The sequence below is a fragment of the Acartia tonsa genome, chromosome 4, assembly GCF_053477335.1.
Source record: "Acartia tonsa isolate MP-2025a chromosome 4, ASM5347733v1, whole genome shotgun sequence".
Taxonomy (NCBI): domain Eukaryota; kingdom Metazoa; phylum Arthropoda; class Copepoda; order Calanoida; family Acartiidae; genus Acartia; species Acartia tonsa.
Window position 1 is genome coordinate 39,390,515 of NC_137263.1, and position 21,436 is coordinate 39,411,950.

Genomic DNA, 21,436 nt, shown 5'->3' on the forward strand with positions numbered 1-21,436 from the left:
TTGAAGGTAAATTGACAATCGGCCTCCAGGTACACTCTGGACAGGTAAAAATTAAAATTTCGTATTTGAAGAGTTAGAGGTACACTTATTTAACCAAATATGCATCTTTTTGGATGTTATTACCATATTTGAAGGTAAATTGACAATCGGCCTCCAGGTTTAGGTGCTGCAGGCCTCCAGGTACACTCTGGACAGGTAAAAATTAAAATTTCTTATTTAAAGAGTTAGAGATACACTTATTAAACCAAATATGCAACTTATTGGATGTTATTACCATATTTGAAGGTAAATTAACAATCGGCCTCCAGGTTCAGGTGCTGCAGGCCTCCAGGTACACTCTGGACAGGCAGTTATAATATTTTTTGATACTTTTTGATTTGGACACCTTACCTGGATCCTGGTGACCACTGGTGACTGCTTGTGGTGGCTGGCAAGGTAAATTCCAATAAAGGTAATATTTGATATTAGAGGAAAGGTTTCTAAATAGAAAATTATTAAAATATAATAATATGACAAAATTTATTAAGTAAGTCTTCTATTTTTGTTCCAGGCAGGCGCTAGGTAGCCTCCAGGAGCCTGCTGGACAGGTTTAAAAAATCAATTTTATAATTTGTTTTATTTAGATGAAAGGTTTGAGTTGTGCTCCAGATAGGGTCAAGGTGGCCTCCAGGAGCCAGCTAGATAGATCTGTATTTATTACTTTTTGTTTATGTATGGTTTTCCACACATATGCAAAATATAATTCTGTCTAAGATATAATATTACAGATACTCAGAATGGGGAATGCAATTTCAATAGGATTCAGATTATAAAGTATAGATGCTAGTGAAATAATTTTAAAATTACTACTGAGAGAGGTTAATTTTATCCAGATGTCATTCAGAGCTACAGATTCTCCATCCAGGTTAATAAGTTTACCTCTAACTCTTTAAATAATTTTTTTAAAATTTTTACCTGTCCTGAATGTACCTGGAGGCCTGCAGCACCTGAACCTGGAGGCCGATTGTCAATTTACCTTCAAATATGGTAATAACATCCAAAAAGATGCATATTTTGTTTTATAAGTGTACCTCTAACTCTTCAAATAAGAAATTTTGATTTTTACCTGTCCAGAGTGTACCTGGAGGCCTGCAGCACCTGAACCTGGAGGCCGATTGTCATTTTTTCTTCAAATATGGTAATAACATCCAAAAAGATGCATATTTGGTTAAATAAGTGTACATCAAACTCTTCAAATAAGAAATTTTAATTTTTACCTGTCCAGAGTGTACCTGGAGGCCTGCAGCACCTGAACCTGGAGGCCGATTTTAAATCTCTCTGCAAATATGATGATAACATCCATAAAGATGCATATTTGGTTAAATAAGTGTACCTCTAACTCTTCAAATAAGAAAACTTAATTTTTACCTGTCCAGAGTGTACCTGGAGGCCTGCAGCACCTGAACCTGGAGGCCGATTGTCATTTTTTCTTCTAATATGGTAATAACATTCAAACAGATGCATATTTGGTTTAATAAGTGTACCTCTAACTCTTCAAATAATTTTTTAAAATTTTTACCTGTCCAGAGTGTACCTGGAGGCCTGCAGCACCTGAACCTGGAGGCCGATTGTCAATTTACCTTCAAATATGGTAATTACATCCAAAAAGATGCATATTTTGTTTTATAAGTGTACTTCTAACTCTTCAAATAAGAAATTTTGATTTTTACCTGTCCAGAGTGTATCTGGAGGCCTGCAGCACCTGAACCTGGAGGCCGATTGTCATTTTTTCTTCAAATATGGTAATAACATCCAAAAAGATGCATATTTGGTTAAATAAGTGTACATCAAACTCTTCAAATAAGAAATTTTAATTTTTACCTGTCCAGAGTGTACCTGGAGGCCTGCAGCACCTGAACCTGGAGGCCGATTTTAAATTTTTCTGCAAATATGATGATAACATCCATAAAGATGCATATTTGGTTAAATAAGTGTACCTCTAACTCTTCAAATAAGAAAACTTAATTTTTACCTGTCCAGAGTGTACCTGGAGGCCTGCAGCACCTGAACCTGGAGGCCGATTGTCATTTTTTCTTCTAATATGGTAATAACATTCAAAAAGATGCATATTTGGTTTAATAAGTGTACCTCTAACTCTTCAAATATTTTTTTTTAATTTTTACCTGTCCAGAGTGTACCTGGAGGCCTGCAGCACCTGAACCTGGAGGCCAAATTTAATTTTTTCTGCAGATATGTTAATAACATTCAAAAAGAAGCATATTTTGTTTTATAAGTTGCTCTCTAACTCTTCAAACAAAAAATTTTTAATTTTTTTACCTGTCCAGAAACCACCTTCCAGCCTGCAGCACCTGAACCTGGAGACCTATTCAAAAAATGATTAAATATACGTGAACTAATACCCAAAAGTAAACTTTTATCCTAAATAACCTATAATCTAAAATCAATACCTAGTCCACTGCACACTGTTTACGCGAAAGTGGCAGAACTTCCCCCCCCCTTATTTAATTTTGTATCAAAAAATGTATATTCGGAGGTAATATTTTAATCATAGGCTTCTCTTTAGTGAATGTTATCATCCATTTTAAAAAAATATTTTAACTTTGAGGATTCCATATGATAACAATTCATTTTTAAGAACTGACCTATCAAATGGTCTTGTGAGGTCAAAATGCAATCACCCTAAAACATTTTAATCTGAAAACAAAAAAGCAAAAATTTAGATTTTTGTGAACATCCATAAAAAACAACTATAATTTACAAACATTATCACATTATGCACATTTTACCTTAGATAAAAAGGACCTTTCTACATAAAAAAAATATTTGAAATTAAAGCCTACATTCTAATATATAAAATGTTGATTTTGTTTAATTACTTTTACAAATTAAAATCACTATGACATTTGAACGCAATTTTTATGTTTAAGAAACAACTTAAGTCTGTTATGTACATTCTATACTTGCCTTTGAAAAAATATCTACAATATTTAAGAGCAACATTGACTCTTGGGAGTAAGTTACTCTTACTAAACTAGTTTGCTTGACAAATTAAGTTATAGACACCTGAAACAAGGTGTCATAAACACTCCTTACTCCCTACCTCTCTCTCTGCATTTGCTCCCGTGGTGGAAAGAGAGAAAAAACGGGAGTTAAGAGAGATAGAAAGAGAAGAGCCATTACTTGTCTTATTTAATAAATTTTCAAGAAGTATGAATCCTGTATTTACAAGTAGTGGGATGAGTATGCTTATCTAACTATACGATCTCGATGGTTTATTATCTAATTCTCAATGGGAATGTAAGCACTTTAATCTTTTTAAGGGAAGCTTAGAATAAGTTATCTTCATTTTTTACCTTTTTCAATGATTAAATATATTCTCATTCTTTAACCTTCAAACATTGATTTCAAGAACGATGTTTGTCTATTTGTCTGAAGGTTAAGATCTCAGTAATCACTGGACCAATTGGGTCCAGCTTTGTAAGCATAAAGCAAATACCAAGGTTTCATACTATTTCCCTTGAGATAGACACCACCTTTTAGGGCACATAGGCACAAGGGCCGAAGCCATTAACTATTTTATAATCTAACAAACCAATATTTTATGAATGAAGTTTAGTAGAGGACCGCTTAATTACATTCTAGCCTCGAACGTAAAAAATGCAACAATTACACAAGAATATTGAGGAGTATTTTTTACAGAACTGTCTAGCTCAAACTTTCCAATAAATCCTTTCAATAATCATTCAATTGTTTTTAAAAATGTACTTTTAGCTCCACCTTTTTACGTATAGGTTAAATACTGAACTTAGCAAGAAATTACTTTTTTAGGTTATGGTAATTAAGGGGGGGGGGGCTGATGTTAAAGATTCACTTGAAAGAATTACATCAGTTGTAGGCTGTAGCTCTGAAATGTTGTCTTCATTATTAAATCTTGTAATTTTCAAGTGGCATGGCCTATTCAGAAGCCGAGTCTAATAGCCTTAATCCTACCCTGGTCTAACACTAAGCTTCTCTAGAAAAAATGATCAAGCCATATTGTAATCTAACTGTCGATACATTATTCTAGTAAATATAAAGAATAATCCCCTGATAAATATTAGGATAAATGATGAATATTATATTTTCTGTTGTTATGGTGCATAATAATTGGATTGTCAGAAGTCTTACTCTCATGCAATATTGATTATCTATGCCACAGGTCTTCGGGTGAATATATAAAAAAAGGTTCCAATTAATTGAAAATTCCTATGATTAATAACAACAAAAATTAGTGACTTCACATAAACCTATTTTGTAACTCTACCTTTATTTTAAATTACATTAAAACGCATAGTTTTCGCCCCTACAAGAGCTCTTACACTACTGTGCCCTATCCATGCGAGAAAACTAAAAGTTGTGGAGAAATTTGTAATTGCTTTAAATAAAGCTTCATTTAATCAAAATCCCAAACCGGTAAAAACTTTTAACCGGACATAATATTGGTTTTTCCTGTTTACCTCCCTTACCCCTGAAAATATGTTTTCTATTTCATACTTGCATACTAGGTTATCACTTTTACATTCTAATCATCTTTTCAGTTCTTTGTGTGTCTAAACTGCCTTACAAGTAAACTACTCCATACTGTCTTATATTTAAAGATCTAATATGAATCATGTTGTACAAAAAGGACCGTATTTGTAAATAAAATAAACATTTCTTGAATAATCTTCAGATACTTTTCTCCATAATGGCTTCGAAACCGATTAAAATCCACTTTATAATAACCGATTCTGAGCCACATTGAAAAATCATGTATAGTATCATATTAGACAATTTTCGACGAATAAAATTAAAATCTTGAAATTAAAACCAGTTCTGTTAGCCCGGGCCTTAATCGGGATGCGTTAACTGTTATTAATATTGTACAGGGTGCGCCACATAAATCCGGACTTTATTTAAACGGCCATAGCGCCAAAACTACTTGACCAATCAGAACGTTTGACCCCACTATAAAAAGCTTAGGTAATGACCTTTTTTCCCATGAAAATCTTTGAACGATGGAGGACGTGTACGCCGAGCTGGCCGCGCATATGTTCAACAAGGCAGATTCTAATTGCGCAGATAAATTACCGTGGATTTATGACTTGGGCCTACTAAATCTGAACTCAGCCAATCTGTACGTGAGATGGACTAATGAAACTTTCTGGAGATACTATCAGATACCTAGTAAAAACACTAGAAAAGACTAGAGCTCTCTATCCCAGCTGACTTGGCTGTAGTGCTCAGACAAAGTGGATCGTGGTAGATTTTAAGATGTCAAAAAACGTCAAAAATCTTGAAAATTTCTCGGTTCTTGACTTCAGGGGCCCATATGGAACCTTGAAACTCGTTTTAGACTATGTATTGCGCTAATAACCCTATCTTAATCGTCATGCCATTTTTAAAAAGGTATAAAACGTTGTTCTAGCTTAACTGTGGCCGGAATGAGAGCCGCTGTGTCAAGGAGTAGCTTTAAAGATGGGTTAATTTGGAGCCTGCTGTTACTCACTCCTTAAGGATATGTGGCCTCCCAGCAGCCCCGATCTTAATCCAATGGACTTTTGAGCCTGGAGCGCCATTAAAGCATGAACCAATAGACGCGCCCATACCAAGAAGACCTCTCTCACTGCTCCTATCATGGAGAACTTCGCCTGCTTGAAGAGGGACATGGTGACCAGGGTCGGCGGGCGGTTCAGTGGGCGGGTAGAGGCGATGATTGAGGCTGGCGGCGATTTTATTGAATAATCTAATAGTCATATACCTAGTTTGCTTTCCAGTTTTTAAAATTCCATAAAATCTTTAAAATTGACGATTTTATGTTTATTTGTTTAAAAATAAGAAAAAGTCCGGATTTATGTGGCGCACCCTGTATATTATTTGAATTAAATCAGAATTAAGAAAAGATGTAATAACAAATACATTATTTATTTATTAACATTGTGATAATAATATTAAATGCAAATACTTGATTAATATTTGTTTTAACTGGTGATGAGACGCAATGATTATGGTTCTATTTACAGTAAATGGGAGACCAACCTACATTCACAGGAATAGGACAATGGGACATAATCTTTCTCTCAGCTTTTGTGTATAAAATTCAGAGTTTTGGGTATTTTATGAATATTGAGGTTTAGATTAATCTATCTACCATTGCCCTTTCCATCCCTGCAACATTACAGATTAACCATAGAGATGAAACGAAACAGGATGATTAATATTTTTAGAAGAAAAAAAACACAAGAACAAAATTATAGTTTTAGGCAACAGAATTTGCATCTATCATTCATAGCTTTAAGATTATTCCTTATAAAAAGGAACCTAAAAATTAAAATAACTAATTAAACATTAAAAAGCCAAAAATGTTCTCTAAAAGTTTTATAGATGCAAAACATTATAACTGTTAATTAGAGGAAAGATAACCTAATATACCTAACCTACTAAGTAATCCCAAATGATCAAATATTTTAATATTCGCGTATACACAGGTGTGATGCTTATAAATCTTTTTGATAGACATGATGTTTATTATTATATTTTTTGTAATATCTTTACTAGACATATTTGTATTTTTTAAATTTAAAAAAGGTAACTTTGTAATAAGATACATATAATAAACGTGCTGAAAATATGAAAATATTGCAAATCAAAGCAAAAAAAATTTCTTTGTTCAAATAATAAATTACAAATATATGAACTGAGAAAATTATATTTAGGCAAAATTGGCAGTTTTCTTAATTATCGAAATTTCTTAGTTTTTACATGAAAACTCTTTAAAGACAGGGATTAATTTAAGTTTACTTTTATCTATAGGTTTGAAATATATATTAACAATTTACTATTATAGACTTGAAATCAATCAATCACTGAAAATATGCTGCATCATCGTCGTGGCGTCCTTCAAAATTTGGCGCCACACTATCCTTCTGCTAGTCTTTCTCTCCGCCATGATGTAGAACGACCGGCCTGTTTACACTGGCCACGATGTTGGTCTTGTCGTGCGAGACACTGCGGTGAGCCAACATCTGGATGCGAGTAGGGAAAGGCCGCTTGCATACGGTGCAGGGGTAGCTCTCTGTTGACTTTGGGGTGCTTGGGGCGCTGTTGCTTATGATGGATTGCAGATTTGGATCATCAAGATCTATAGTGACTAAAAAAAATCAATTAATATATATTAAGCATTTAACAATATAGAATAGGTTTTTTAAAAGTATATCAATTCTTTTGATATTCCCAAAATATTCATCCTTGCCCCTCCCCCCAAATAAAAAATCATATTACCTGGTGAAGGGGGTCTTCTTTGTGGGGGATTATTCATAGGAATTCTCTTCACAGCATTTGAGGAAGTTGTGGTAGAGGTCACCATACTTGTTGACATGGAGGGGGTCATCCTGGACTGCGCCATGCTCGACCCAGTGCTTGGGGTAATGCTAATGGATCCAGTGGACATTGGGGTTCTCATTGGTGTGCTGTATGTAATTTTATTGTTGGGCGTGTTGTTGCCGCTAGGTCCTGTTGGGCTAGTAAGTTTCCTAACCCCACCAGCCACTAAAGGTGTGCCCGGGGCTTTGTTAATCACAGTCACTGAATAGTTTGTCATCGCACGGTTGGGACTCGGCGACAGTTTAGTGCTCTTTACACACACTCTCTTCATACACGCCTTCCTCAACTTGCCTTCTCCGCCGAAACGCTTCATGTCACGACAGAAGTCACAACGTTTACAGTTTGGCTGCAAACAACCAGAACACTCGCCACACCGAGTGAATGTGAATCCAGAACCTAGCAAAGACGCAAGTTCAAGTTAAGATTGATTAAATTGAAAATTACAAATATAAACAAAAGACACAAACTTACTCCCCGAGTCACTAAAGTATATGCACTGCTAGTCTGCTATGCAAAATATTTACCTCTCGCCGGGGGACCAGTTGACTTAACTCTGATTGGGACAGAAATTTTCTTTGCTGGTGATGGCTTGCTATCTGGCTTAGCTGCTGCCGTACGAACAAGGGCACAGCCTACTCAATTTTTTTAATTCATTTCAAATAAATGTACTGACAATATCAATAAAATCACATATATTATTGATATAAAGATTTTAACTGTTAAGAAAAAGTATGGCTTTATTCTATAGGTAAGTAGATATTGCCTACATAACTAGGGATGGGAATCCGTCGAATTTTTGGGCCGGATTCGGATTCCGGATTCTTAAGGAATCCGTCAAAAAAGTGACGGATTCTTGCGGATTCCGGATTCTTATTTTTGGCGGATTCCGGATTCGTATTCCGGATTCTAGCAGTATTTTAAAAGGCCGTCCGTCACAGAGGGATAGCTTTTTTCGTTAATTTATCACTATGTTACTTGGTTGAAGCCTTGTTTTGTTTAAAGTGTTGACTTCCAGCATAACTAAAACATTTACATCACATTAGTAATTATTAAAATTTGTTATGTAGAAAAAAATTTAAGTGCTACGTATGTCCTAAAAATGTGCTTGGTATTTTCTAACGGGAGTGTGTATATTATTATGTCATGTGATCACTGTACAGCCAATTAGAGGGCTTAGTTGATGGTGAGTGGATTACACTTCATCACGTGATCGTTGGCTGTCAAATCTGAGGTCTTGGAATTGAATAGCTCATCACGTGATCGCTGGCCTGACAATGAGAGCTCTGTGTTATTAGCTGGTATATCAACTTCGTGGTTTATGTGGGAAGAAAAGAGGGGGGGGGGTTGGGGGGGAAGGTGGTGTGTTGGGGAGGAGGGGGGGAGGTGATCTTTGCCTTCAAAAAGAGGGAGTTGTAAGAAAAAACTCAAGACTGTAATTTTAGCCTACCAATTTAGAATCCGGAATCCGCTATAAAAAACGGATTCCGGATCCGGATTCGGATTCCAAAATTGGTCGAAAATTGGGCGGATTCCGGATTCGGATTCCGGATCCGGATTCCGGATCCGGATCCGGATTCCCATCACTATACATAACATAAATCAAAGTCATATTTCTCTATCGTAATGGCTAAAAGTAGCCCCCCTATCTATATATCATTATTAATGGTAATTTTTTAATGAAATGAAATAAAATTCCTGGGCAAGTTGGTTGAGAACAGTTTAAGCACATCCCTTTCACCTCTCCATTCAAATTATGCTCGATAACCTTAACATGAATTGGAAAATAATAAAAATTAATATGTTAGATGCTCAAGATCTCTGAAAAAAACAGAGACTAAATACTTGCGTTTTAGATAGAAACCAGAGAGGAAGAGACATTGGGGTGTTTATAACACTAGTCCCAAAGTTTCATGGTAACGTTTTCTTGGTGGCTGTCTCAACAATGTTGGGGACTTTTATTGAATTTTGATTGGTTAGTTCACTAAGTTGAGAGCCCTAACGTTTCAACTTAACCACTTAATGTAATTTTCATTGGTTGTAATTTTGTGTAACAGTATTGGGTAATATGTACATCAATTTATCGTCTAATGCCTTATCCCTCTATATCCCTGTAAAAACAGTTTTGTAAAGTGGAGGCTAAAAAGAATATTCATGCCCATGTGAAGCGCAGCAATAAGAAAAAATCAGTTTTTAACAGGGGGTATCCAATAAAAAAATTCAGTGACATGATATATCCAGATTGAAGATTAGCTGCATTCTAAAATAAAATTGAAAGTGCAAATGGGAATGGCGTAAGTGACACTTATTGAAACCCAAACTAAAAGTCAAAGGAACTCAACTAAATAAAGAGTTACAGCTCTGAGATTTGTTATTGCAGTTGCTTTAAAGAGGTATAATATGGAACAGTGAAGAAACGGCAGCGGAACCGCCGCTCCCGCCGAAAACCGCCGTTTCCCTCAGATTTTTTTTGCCTTTTCTCGCCATATTAAACAATTTTTAATCATCTGAAATAAAATTCTTTTTTTCATAAATATTTTCCTTATGTTTTCACTTGACACTTGTAAGATTTTACACTTGCAATTTTTTTGTATATTGACATGTTTGAAAATTACAAGTGTCACGTGAAAATATAAGGAAAATTTTTATGAAAAAAAAAGTTTATCTGAGATGATTGAGAACTGTCTAATTTGGCGAAAAAAGGCAAAAATAGCTTCGGCGGGAAACGGCAATTTTCAGCGGAAGCGGCGGTTCTGCCGCCGTTTCTTCACAGTTCCATATTGTACCTCTTTAAAGCAACTGCCATGTCAAATCTCAGAGCTGTAACTCTTTATTTAGTTAAGTTCCTTGACTTTTTGTTTTGGTTTCAAAAAGTGTCACTTCCGCCCCCTCCCTTTGTTTACTGTACCTTATAAGTGTGATTCTGTATTGAAAGATAAATATCATGAAGTGGCAGTTTTAGAAATTGTTCATATTTCTGGACCCAGTTCTTTGTTCTACTGTGTCTAAAAAAGAACCAAATACATTTCATGATTCAAACAAGCTTAGTGCTAATGGAAGAAAGCTATCAGTCCAAAAAACGTATATTGTATACGATTAAAAGATAGATCGACTTGAATTCAAATATTTCATGTTACAATTAAGGATGAAAAATTGTTAAGATGTCAGACCCACATTATTAACTGGATCTATCTCTGGTTTCAGTAAGTAGGACGTGTCCTACTTTAATCCAATCTTATGAATTAAATCTATAGTCAAATCAAGTTATCATGCATCTTTTCAAAAGTTTTTAATTCTCTTCAAAACCTTTATATCTTAAAATATTTAATTTATTTTCTTAAAAGCGAAGCTTTTCTATAATTAGGGTCAGTCCGTACGTCCGTCCGAGACGGATAGCTTTTTTCGTTAATTTAGGCATGTTAAAATTGTCCTATCGATTTCAAGCTTGGCATGGTGATTCCTGTAGTAGTTAAGTACGATTTAGAAAGCGTAGCAACTCTATAATCTTTACCAGAATGTCCGTACGTCCATTTTTCTACTTTATTAGCAACAAATTTTTATGTGATTAAATTATCAGATTGATCAGATTTATGGCATATTGATTCCTGGGACAACATTATAAGCGAAGCAACTCTATAATTAAGTCCTAAAAATGTAAGTATGTCCATAAACAAAAACATTATCCTGTATCAAGCAGTTTTTCAACAAATTTACTTACAATTTTGCTTCGACTATTATGCATTTATATTCTAATTATTATTCAATTCTGACACTATACAAGTGTTAATGTCCATCGTTTGTTCTACCGTTTCAGTGCTTCGCTTTTATGGATATTGCAACCTTGTTTTATTAAAGTTAACGTACTTAGCTCCAAATTTCTCTCTGCTAATGCTGATTTTCTTCTCTAGGTATAGCGCAACTTTCAGAGGCTCTTTGCATAGGTCCTCATATGAGCTGACTGTGTTGCAACTGGTTATCTTTGTTTTGGCGCACAGCTCCTCGAAATATGTATTTTCGTTGTTCCCCTTCCATACTATAGAGTGGTAATATTCCAGTCCTTCCTTTACAGATATAGGAACTCGTACTATGCCTCCGGTAGACAGCTGGTTTCTGGCAATAAGCTTCAGGCAGGGCACTGAACTTATGTCCACATAGGAATCATCTTTGATGGTGCAGTTTTGAACCTTTATATGAAAAAAAATTTGTAATTTTAAAAGTAAGTACTAAAGTAGGTAATATATATTTGGTAATTTATGGTAAGAAAATATTAAAATAGTTGCATTTTCCAAAGAAATATTATTTTTTCCATGTTCTTAAACTCTTTTTGCCATATCAGAAAGCATCATGAAGGCATGCCTAAAAACTTTTTAATAATCCTCTAATCAATCAAATATTTTGAATAAAAAATCACCTTAACATGATGAAGCGGTGCTTTGGTGACATTTGCCTGCAAAACTTGCAGATCAGTTTCCTCCTTGACCTTGCCTGCCCCGTCGTCAATGTCTACCTCCTCCATGATCCAGGGCATACTCTTGTTGGGAATTAGCTTGGGTGGGTTGCTCTTCTTATCTTGCTTCTGGTACACAAAAACCAAAATGTTAAATTTTCTAATTTAGAGATGGGTAATTTTGAAAGAGATCTACCCATCAAGGTATGATACAAATAAAAACATCACAAAAGAGTTATTTTAAGACCCAATTGAAGTAAATATATTTGTCTACGAACAACTATTTCAAAAAGAAAACAATTTCAAAGGGATTTCAAAATCAAAAAAATAATATTTTATCGAATACGTACATTTATAGGTACAAAAGAATTAGTGTAAAAATTAAAAAAAAAAACTTATAACAATGAAATAAATGTTCCTACCTTGCATTTCTTTTCCACAACGTGTCTGCCATACGTCTGGTTAAGCTTAAAATTTGTGTTGCATAGAGGACAATTGTATTCACCTATAATCAACACATATTCAATACATTTTAAATCATGAAATTTTTACCGTTCAAATATGTCTGTCTGTCTCTTGGTTTGTTAGGCTATTGTCTCGCAGTCGTTGAGTAATCAATGTCTTTCTCATTATCAACACATAATGTTATTTGCTAACTATGGAATAATACGTAGTCAATCATCTAAAAACAATAATCAATCAAACATGAAAATAAAAAATCTTAAGTTTCAACTTCTGAATAGACACATCGGATAGAATTATAAAAACTGTCCAACATCCCAAAACAAATAAATAATACCTGCTTTGCAAAGAATCTTATAAGGTTCCCGTTTCTCATTTGCATCAGAAGCTCCCTACAATAAATATTCTTTTGTATATTGGAAATGTGTGAAATTCTCAAATTTCCATATTTATACAGGGATGGAGAGAATATTAACTATAAATTACACTTGTAACCAAAGTCTTGTGATCACGATGTCTTGTTCGTGAGCTCAAAAATTTTTATATTTTAATTGATTACTAACAAATGATTTGATTTAAAGGGGGGGGGGGGGGCGAAAGTGACACTTTTTGAAACCAAAACTAAAAGTCAAAGGAACTCAACTAAAAAAGAGTTACAGGTCTGACATTTTGCATGGCAGTTGCTTTATAGGGGTACAAAATGGAACTGTGAAGAAACGGCGTCGCAACAGCCGAAAACCGCCGAGAAAAGGCAAAAAAAAATTCGGCGGGAAACGGCGGTTTTCGGCGGTTGCACCGCCGTTTCTTCACAGTTCCATATTTTACCCCTATAAAGCAACTGCCATGCAAAATCTCAGACCTGTAACTCTTTTTTTAGTTGACTTTTAGTTTTGGTTTCAAAAAGTGTCACTTTCGCCCCCCCCCCCTTGATAAAAAAATTCAGCTATTCTATAACACTTAAATTAGAGTAAACTAAGTTTTGTGTTACAAACAAGAAGATGAGAGAATGAAGAGGAAATATTAAAAGAAGCTGGTCGAAAAAAAATTATTCAAAATATACATATTAAACATAGAAATTAAGACAGCAGCATAATTCACCCTTTTTCTTAATATAGAAAAAAGCTGCTAACCTCTGCTGTGCTGACAACTTTCTTCTTTGGAGAGCTGGCGCCACCGACAGGCTTCTGTGCCAATTTTCCTTTCGCATTTTGTTTTTGTTTCGCCATCTTGGCTCGTGCAGCGGCTGCAGCCTTTGCTTTGGCCATTGCAGCAGCCGTAGCCGCGGCTGTTTTGGGTGTACTTCCTTTCTTTCTATTAGCTGCTGCTTGTTGTTGCAAAATTGAGTGGAAAGTCTAAAAAATAAAATATTAGTTAAATAGATTCATAAACGTATATTAAGAATGTATATTTTAATCGATGCTATTGATTCTTATATTTCAGTGGATTTTTACTTTAAAAACTTTTTGTGTTGTTTTTACAAGGTTAAACATAATATTGACAACTTATGAAGTTTGTTTCACACATCAGCATTAAAATGTACCATACCTTTGGATCTGTAGATTTGAGAAATTGCATAACTGCTGGTTGTGAGCTTAATGACACTCCAGATGGTGACACAAAGCTGTGGGACACGATACCGTTCGTGTCTACGGTCGCGTGTACCTTCCAGTCCCGGGGCAACCAGGGGAAGTCTTTGCGGTCCAGTGGCACAACCCGGGTCTAAATAATTACACATTATTGTTATAAGCAAACTATTACTTAACAAACTTATTTTTCTGTACAGTGCAGTGCATGTAATTTCACAGCACAATTCTATGAATCAATTCGTTCAGTCCCAAAAATTTACAATTTTCGAGAAAATGCTGGTTTTTAATTAACCAATCTACCTGTACAGGAGCTGAGCCTTTTGCTGACTTGATTGAGTAAGGTGTGATTGTAATACTGGAGCCGGAAATCTTGGACAGGCGGGTAGCCAGGTCCTCGCTAGACTCCTTGGGCGGCGGAGTGGGCGAGGGTGGCTGAGGGCGTCGTGCGCTAAAGGAAGATAGAGAATAGGGGGAGTCTACTACAGTGCCTTCAAAGAGATTCTTCATTTCAAACCTAAAGCAAAATAATAGGTTGGCAGAAATAATTTATTTTATAAGTAAGATTCATAGTCAAGCACAAAAGTGCTGCTTTTGAGGTATATAGGGTAAATGTTATTTTAGTCAAGATAAAAAAATTAATTCAAGGATTAGGTACTTTACCTGCCAATTTTTCTCCTTCCAGATCGTCTGATACCAGAATCTTTTGTGGTGGTTGTGGTAGGGGAACCTACTTTAGATATAGACAAACTTGAATCAAGCCCAATTCCACCCAACTTCTGCATAGGTAGTATTTCCGCCGTTGGCCGTAGCTTTGAGCGAATAAGTGGTTCAAAGGAGCGGGGCAACTGGAAATCTGTCATGATGAGAAACAGTGGGTCTAACTTAGGCCATGTAAAGGCAGGTCTCCTTCTTAGAAGAGCGGAATTTCTTCCTCCATAAGACATACCTAATGGATCAGCCAGTGGGTCTCGTTGTTGTGTTATACCCAGAAAATGACAATCAACATCAAGAACATCGAGCTGCACCAATGGTTCTGGCTTGAGGCTGTGAATTGAAATAGCTGGTTCCATTGCAATATCATCGTCTGCTAGAGAGTATACAGATCCTAAGGAGATGCCAGTTTCGTTTGCAGATTCATCTTGAATAACAATTTCCGGCTCAGCTTTGACTTTCCTTGCAGACGTTCTTTGTCTTGACGCCGGGGTTCTTCTAGAGGAGGCTGATGTGGTATTTGTGACTGGTGTTATTTCTTTTGTAGCTGATAGCTTACTGCGCTTTGATTTTAATGTAGCGCTATGATTTGAGTCTTCGCTACTTTCATCTGTGCCACTATTCATATCAGGTACATAGCTACCGTCAGTATTTTCATCCTCATCCACATCATTCTCCACACGCACTGTTGGGCCCTTGCTGCGGCTAGATGTATACAAATATGGCGAGTTAGGATCCGTGTTAAAGCCTTGGTTAAACGTTGAAGGCCGAGCTTTGCGTTTCAATCGCCCAGCAGGTTCAAACGACGAGGTTGATGGTTGCTGCGGTTCTGGATCAGGTTGTTCTGGTGGTTCTGTCTTAATACGGACAGGAGGAGCACTAGTTGTTGCTTTGGCTGTTGGTGTTGTGCTAATTTTACTCGCCTTAGATGTAGACTTCTTAGCGGTTCTAGATGCTGGCTTTGACTTTTCATTGGCTTTATTCCACTCCAAAAGTTTCTGTGAGGGACACCGTAATCTCTTGGATTTTTGCTCCGAGGACAACTCCTCGGTAGCTTTTTCTTCTCCAATTTCTTCTTTGATTTTCTTAATTGCGCTCTTAGGTCCAGCCATTGGCAATTTTCTTTTTGTTGTGCTCTTGGTCGAGCTGTCACTTGTACCTCCTGAGGAATTTCTGGTTCGGTAACTTTTCATTGCACTTTTAGGTCCAGCCTTTGGCTTTTTACGTCCTTTGCTGCCATCTGATTTTGTGGACCGCGTTGACCTTGTGCTCACAGAAGAAGCTCGCGATTCGCTCTTTCTATAAGGCTCATCGTCCGACTCAGGTGGCAACGGAGTTGACATGGAGGAGTTGGCTGTAGGTGATGCCGGAGGCAAAGATGAAGGCGTTGGAGAACGTGGTGGAGATTCTGGCTCGCTTTCTTCTTCAGGCAGGTCATTGGCTGGATCATCAGCCCAACGAATGTTTAGGATTGTGCCTAGTTTACTTTCATCAATTTGTTCTTTAGGCTCCTCTTTAATAGGTGGAAGTAATTCCTCTTTGATTTTTACCAAAGGTTCATCTTTCTTTGCTTTGGTTTCAATCTCTCCAAGAATGCTGCTTGAAATAAAAGCAGGCATTGTCGGCTCCTGCTCTTTTTCTGGTTCTTCTTCCTCCTCCTCTTCGGCATTAGGGTCGGCCCATTTTACGCTGAAGAAAAGGGGTTTTTCTTTTACTGGTTCCGGTTCCTTTTCCGGCTCTGGTTCTTCTTTTTCCTCCTCACTGTCCTCTTTCTCTGGCTCTTCCTCAACATTATCGTCCGCGGTTTCATCAGCCTCGTCTTCATTTACATCATCTTTACTGGTGTCTGCCCATTTAATGCTGAAAATTAGTCCCCCCGACTCCTTCTCTGGGGTGCTGCGTCTGCTGGATGTGGTTGAACGTGGTGATTTTTCTTTAGTCGGAGGTATTGGTGACTTGGAAGGAGACTTTCCCTTTGTTGGTGTAGTTGATGGGCTGTTATTGTCCTTCTGGCTGCTGCTCCGTCTCGTGCTTCTTTTCTCTAATTCCTTTGCTTCCTGCTTCTCCTCAACCTCTTCCTCCTTCTAAATAAAATGAAAATAATGTACTTTTAATGTAATAGTTCCCTAACGAGTAATTAAAAATAGTCTTCCAGTAAAAATAGTAAAAAATAATATTTAGGATAATTAATGTTATCAATTGAAATCAAAATCGTGCAAATTGAGTCAAAATATGCAAATCATAAATCAATCATATGAACATAATTTCAAAGTTAAATTTTATTTATGAAATAAACATTTATCTCTGTACGTCCATATAAGTTCGCAAATCTATATTATAGTCATTGTTCTTATTTTACCTCGGGTTCAGGCTCTGCCCATTTGCACATCAAAATCGACATTTTTAATCATTGGAATTTCATCTGGAAAAAAAATATTAAGGTAACATTTATTGTTTAATTTGAAAAATATAGCATTTATCACAGGTTTAAGAATAGTTGATATAACTACGATCACTTTAGTTTTAAATACTTCACAATAGCATTTTCAATAGCTATTTTAGAAAATTCTGTTATAATTTCACAAAATAAAGTTTAAAACACCAATTTCTTGGCAAACTGGTTTGATTCAGAGTCGAGAAGTTTTCTTTTATTAGGCTTATCCATGACTTTCTTGGCGAGTGTTGAAGGCAATGGTAGGTTTTGTTCATTGGAAGGATAGGGCTTGTTAGAAAAATATGGCATTTTTAATGCTTCAGTGCAGTTTGCTCTCTGAAAATACAAATAGGATTTATTCACATATATATACACTAGCGGCTTCGCCCCTAGCCTCTAGGGGCTTTATTTCTGAAGGTTCAGGGGAGAATTTTAAAAATTTTGTTTACATATTTTTAGATATTTTTTGTATTTTATAACATTTTATTACTCTTTATATCATTTTATAACTCTTTATAACATTTTATAACTCTTTATAACTTTTTATATTGATTTATATTATTTAAAACCTTTGAAATTTTTCTTTTTTTTATTGTTTTTTAAAATTTCTTTGCCATTAGTCTTTTTGGGGCTTCTCCCCCACAGGAGAAGGAAGTTTTCACAATCTTTTTGAATTTGATAAAACAAAGTTTAAAAGAAGAAAAGAAATTTAAAAAGAAGAAAAATAATTGAAAATATAAAGAAAATATAAAAAAGTATAAAAAAATATAAAAATTAATAAAAATATATAAAAACATAAAAAAACATTAAAATTAGAAAAAATATGAAATTTTTTTTTTGGGGGGGGGAAATTTTCATTTTTTAGGGGGTTGGGGGTGTCCCATCCCCCAAGAAAATAGCTTAAAACCACCACAGGACCAATAGGTATATACCCTGAAGAGTAGAATCCAATCGGTTCAGTGGTTACCGAGATCTTAAGCTTCAGACGGACGGACAGACGGACGGGCGGACGGACAGACATCAAGCTACTTTGTATTATAGACTAGTGGCTTCGCCCCTAGCGTCTAGGGGCTTTGCCCCAAGAGGTATAATTACATCTTCTATTACTTACCCAGCAGAACGGATCACAAATTTTCGCACCTACCCAGCAGGAAAACATTTTGCGATTAAATTCGCGAAATTCGTAAAATTCGTAAATTTCGTAAAATTCGTAAAATTCGTAAAATTCGTAAAATTCGTAAAATTCATAAAATTCGTAAAATTTGTAAAAAAAAAAAAAAATGGTTTTTTTTTTTTTGTTTTTGGGGGGGTTGGGGGTGTCCCACCCCCCAAGAAAATAGCTTAAAACCACCGCAGGACCAATAGGTATATAACCTGAAGAATAGAATCCGATCGGTTCAGTGGTTACCGAGAACTTAAGCTTCAGACGGACAGACAGACGGACGGACGGACAGACATCATTCTACTTTGTATTATAGAATTATAGATATTACATAATATTTAAAATTTATATAAAAAAAAACACAATTAAATCCAGAATAGACTACACTCTATCTATCTAGGTATCAAGTTATAATGTGACATAAAACAATAACAGTTCTGAATTGACTCGAAGGACAAAACTTGCTTTATTACTTACCTTTAGTGGGCACAATGTAAGAAGAGAAGAAAGAAGATCCAGAAGGTCGTCACCAGCAGCTGTAAAAATATCCCGGAGTCTGGTTCCTGTCTGATGCTTGAACTGGATGTAATCAGGCAAAGAGGTCACTCCGGGCCAAGTCTCTTCTGTCGGTGTCCCTAGTGCCTAAAATGTGAAAAATTCAAGAAAATTTTTTTCTGATTCTGAGAGAGAGCAGAGCAACTTGTGTTTTAAGAACTACACAAATATATAGATCTTGGGGAGTACCTATATCTTTTCACCTTAACTTCAACAGAAACTATTATTAAAATTCATATAAAGATAATAAAAATGATGACAATATACAAAGGCTATACCTGAAATATTTTTGACAACTGGTCGAGACATGTTTCTCCAGCCAGGAATGGAATTCTCAGAAGCAGCTCAGCCAGGATACACCCAACAGCCCAAATGTCAACACCGACGCCATATTTCTTGGCCCCAAATAATAACTCTGGCGCTCTGTACCACCTGGTCACAACCTCGTGTGTGTACAGTCTGTTAGGTGACCCGAAATACTTTGCCAGTCCAAAATCACCTAGCTTAAGACAACCTTTGGCATCGACTAGCAAGTTGTTTGGTTTCAAATCACGATGTAAAATCCAGTTTTGATGGAGGTATTCTAGGCCCAGTAAGGTCTGTAGGATGTAGCATTTAATATTTGCTGCAGTTAAAATCAATGAAGTGTCCTAAAATTTTTAAGAATTATAATTGTAAATTAAAACCTAGCTAATATTACTTTAGTGGTTTCTTAAGCATTTTTGTGTCCAGTTTTACGCTAGTATTAATATTATCATAAAAGTGGAAAGTTACACAATTGTAAAAGCGTAATAAAGCTACCCCCATGATTAAAGCATAATTTCCGATTTCTCGATTAGTTTAGTACCTACATAAAAAAAACTTTTAAATTACAAATAAATCTTAAGATAATTTTAAATCTATTACCTTGATAATAATCTCCAAATCCGTGTCCATGAAATTCATCACAATCGACACATTGGATTTGTGTCCGAAAACGTCGACAAGCTCAATTATATTGCGGTGATTCAGTTCTTGCAATAACTTGATTTCTCTAAACAAATAATTGAATCACAATTCTTAGGGAATGACCTAATCTGCTGAAAAAAAATATTTTTATGTACAGAATACAAGCTTTATACAAAATCACAAGATATACCTAAGAGCAGTCCTGTTAATACCATCTTGAGCTTCAGCTCGGGATCCTAATTTAATCTTCTTCACAGCAACAATCCTGAGGAAATAAAAGGTATGATTTTCTTTTATTCACATTTTCATAAATATCAGATAACGCTTTTTTAACCAACACAATAATTGTTTTGTAATAAGAACTAGGGATGGCAATCCGTCAAATTTTTGGACCGGATTCTTTCAAATATCCGTCCAAAAAAATGGCGGATTCCGGATTCGGATTCTAGCAATGTTTGAAAATGCTTTTTTTTAAATCAAAAAATTTGAGTGATACATATGTCCTAATAATTAATGTTCTAGGTGTTCTCTATAATTCACTTCCGAGAATCGAACCAGATTTTAAAAGATTTTATATATAATGATGATAATCTTTGCCTTCAAAAAGGGGGAGTTGAAAGAAAAACTCAAGACGCTAATTTTAGCCTACCAATTAAGAATCCGAATCCGCTATTTAAAAACGGATTCCCGATCCAAAATTGACCAAAAACTGGGCGGATTCCGGATTGTTAACCCTACTAAGAACTAAATTAATGTTGGTTATAAAAAAATTACGTACTAAAGATTACCTTAATATTTTAAATCCATCTAATTTTCTAGAAGCTTTAAATACTTCAATTGCTCATCATTTATAACGATAAGATTTAAGGTATCGTGCGCATTTGAAAACTCCGATTTAAAAAAAATTGCTGTTAAAATAAATCATAAACTATTAAAGTTAAAAAAATTTGGATGATAATTGGAAGAGAAATAAGTTAATAATTGAATCAAGAAATATCAACGAACGAGTAATGAATACTGACAATAATCAGTACATACCTATCCTCATACTCCTTATCTCTGGCCTTGTAAACAGTAGCAAACTGACCCTCTCCAAGGAAATCAATCTTCTCATATCTACGCAGTTTTTCTTCAATGCTCGACATTTTAATATAATTTCTTTTAATACCCAATTATATCAACATTTCTGAAAGCTTTTATAACCATAAGTTGAAAACAAATCCTATTTAAGTCGACAATAAATAAAAATTAGAAATATTACAAGATTTTATATTTGAAACGGCCACTATTATTGTTTTGTGATGAATTTGGCTAATGAGATGCTGTGAAAATATGTAGCGGCATGCGCGCATAGGATCCCCTCCGGTTTACACAGGGTTAACAACTTTTTAAACTTAACTTTTATTTATAACTTTTTCAAGTGTTTTAAAAAAAAAATATGAAAAAGATAATACTTTTTTACATATAAAACTAACAAATTATAAAATTCAACCTAAAATACTCATTCAGAAAAGAAAAAACTGAAATTAAAACTATCTTTAATAAAAGTTGACAGTTTAAATTAAAAGAGCGACAACTTTTTATTAGAAGTTTCTATAAATGATAAAATAGTCCATTGAAAATAATTAAAAACTGTTTTATTGTACTATTTTACATCAAATATTTAAAATCGAATAAAATGATGTTTTTACTTTTTGTAAACTATATTTAAATCAAATAAAAAAATTTAAGTA

The 21,436-nt window shown here is 35.1% G+C and overlaps 3 protein-coding genes across 17 annotated transcripts in view; all 3 read right to left on the reverse strand.

The window, feature by feature from the left end:
- Positions 1-2,702, reverse strand: part of LOC145317130 (putative protein phosphatase 2C T23F11.1) — a 15,379-nt gene extending 12,677 nt beyond the window's left edge. For all 12 annotated transcript variants that reach the window (XM_080158056.1, XM_080158055.1, XM_080158051.1 and 9 more), the window contains exon 1: positions 2,643-2,702. The gene's annotated coding sequence lies outside the window, so the exon portion shown is untranslated. The remainder of the gene's footprint in view (positions 1-2,642) is intronic.
- On the reverse strand, positions 2,699-17,106 carry LOC145317125 (uncharacterized). 4 transcript variants are annotated; one of them, XR_013878919.1, is made up of 15 exons: positions 16,964-17,106; positions 14,554-16,688; positions 14,194-14,407; positions 13,853-14,026; positions 13,438-13,659; positions 12,645-12,699; positions 12,268-12,350; positions 11,810-11,974; positions 11,263-11,582; positions 10,307-10,403; positions 9,096-9,166; positions 7,926-8,032; positions 7,300-7,797; positions 6,781-7,168; positions 2,699-2,894 (listed from the first exon to the last, which is right to left on the reverse strand). XR_013878919.1 is itself a non-coding variant. In XM_080158033.1 (14 exons), exons 1-14 carry the CDS (start codon positions 17,003-17,005, stop codon positions 6,948-6,950), a joined length of 4,404 nt encoding a protein of 1,467 aa, XP_080014159.1. In that variant the 5' UTR covers positions 17,006-17,106; the 3' UTR covers positions 5,928-6,947. The 4 variants fall into 4 exon arrangements, 1 of the variants encoding a protein (XP_080014159.1); XR_013878918.1 differs by lacking the exon at positions 2,699-2,894 and adding an exon at positions 5,928-6,572 and having other exon boundaries at positions 6,717-7,168; XR_013878917.1 differs by lacking the exon at positions 2,699-2,894 and adding an exon at positions 5,928-6,572 and having other exon boundaries at positions 6,705-7,168.
- Positions 17,026-21,017, reverse strand: Cdk7 (Cyclin-dependent kinase 7). The gene is made up of 6 exons (XM_080158058.1): positions 20,742-21,017; positions 19,894-19,968; positions 19,662-19,788; positions 19,034-19,405; positions 18,678-18,842; positions 17,026-17,374 (listed from the first exon to the last, which is right to left on the reverse strand). The coding sequence occupies exons 1-6, from the start codon at positions 20,846-20,848 to the stop codon at positions 17,198-17,200; spliced, it is 1,023 nt and encodes a 340-aa protein (XP_080014184.1). The 5' UTR covers positions 20,849-21,017; the 3' UTR covers positions 17,026-17,197.
- Positions 21,018-21,436: the final 419 nt, after the last annotated feature.

Bases quoted from the DNA above. Each gene is read 5' to 3' on its own strand.
- Cdk7 (XM_080158058.1), bottom strand. From the start codon at position 20,848: ATGTCGAGCATTGAAGAAAAACTGCGTAGATATGAGAAGATTGATTTC. The intron at 19,406-19,661 runs GTAATAGATTTA...TAAAAATTTTAG, and splicing joins ATTTGGAGATTATTATCAAG to GACACTTCATTGATTTTAAC. The intron at 17,375-18,677 runs GTAAGTAATAAA...TTGTATTTTCAG, and splicing joins TTACATTGTGCCCACTAAAG to AGAGCAAACTGCACTGAAGC.
- LOC145317125 (XM_080158033.1), bottom strand. From the start codon at position 17,005: ATGTCGATTTTGATGTGCAAATGGGCAGAGCCTGAACCCGAG. The intron at 10,404-11,262 runs GTACGTTAACTT...GTTCTTTTTTAG, and splicing joins AGAGAGAAATTTGGAGCTAA to ACACAGTAGAACAAAGAACT. The intron at 7,798-7,925 runs GTAAATATTTTG...CGTCTTTGCTAG, and splicing joins AACTGGTCCCCCGGCGAGAG to GTTCTGGATTCACATTCACT.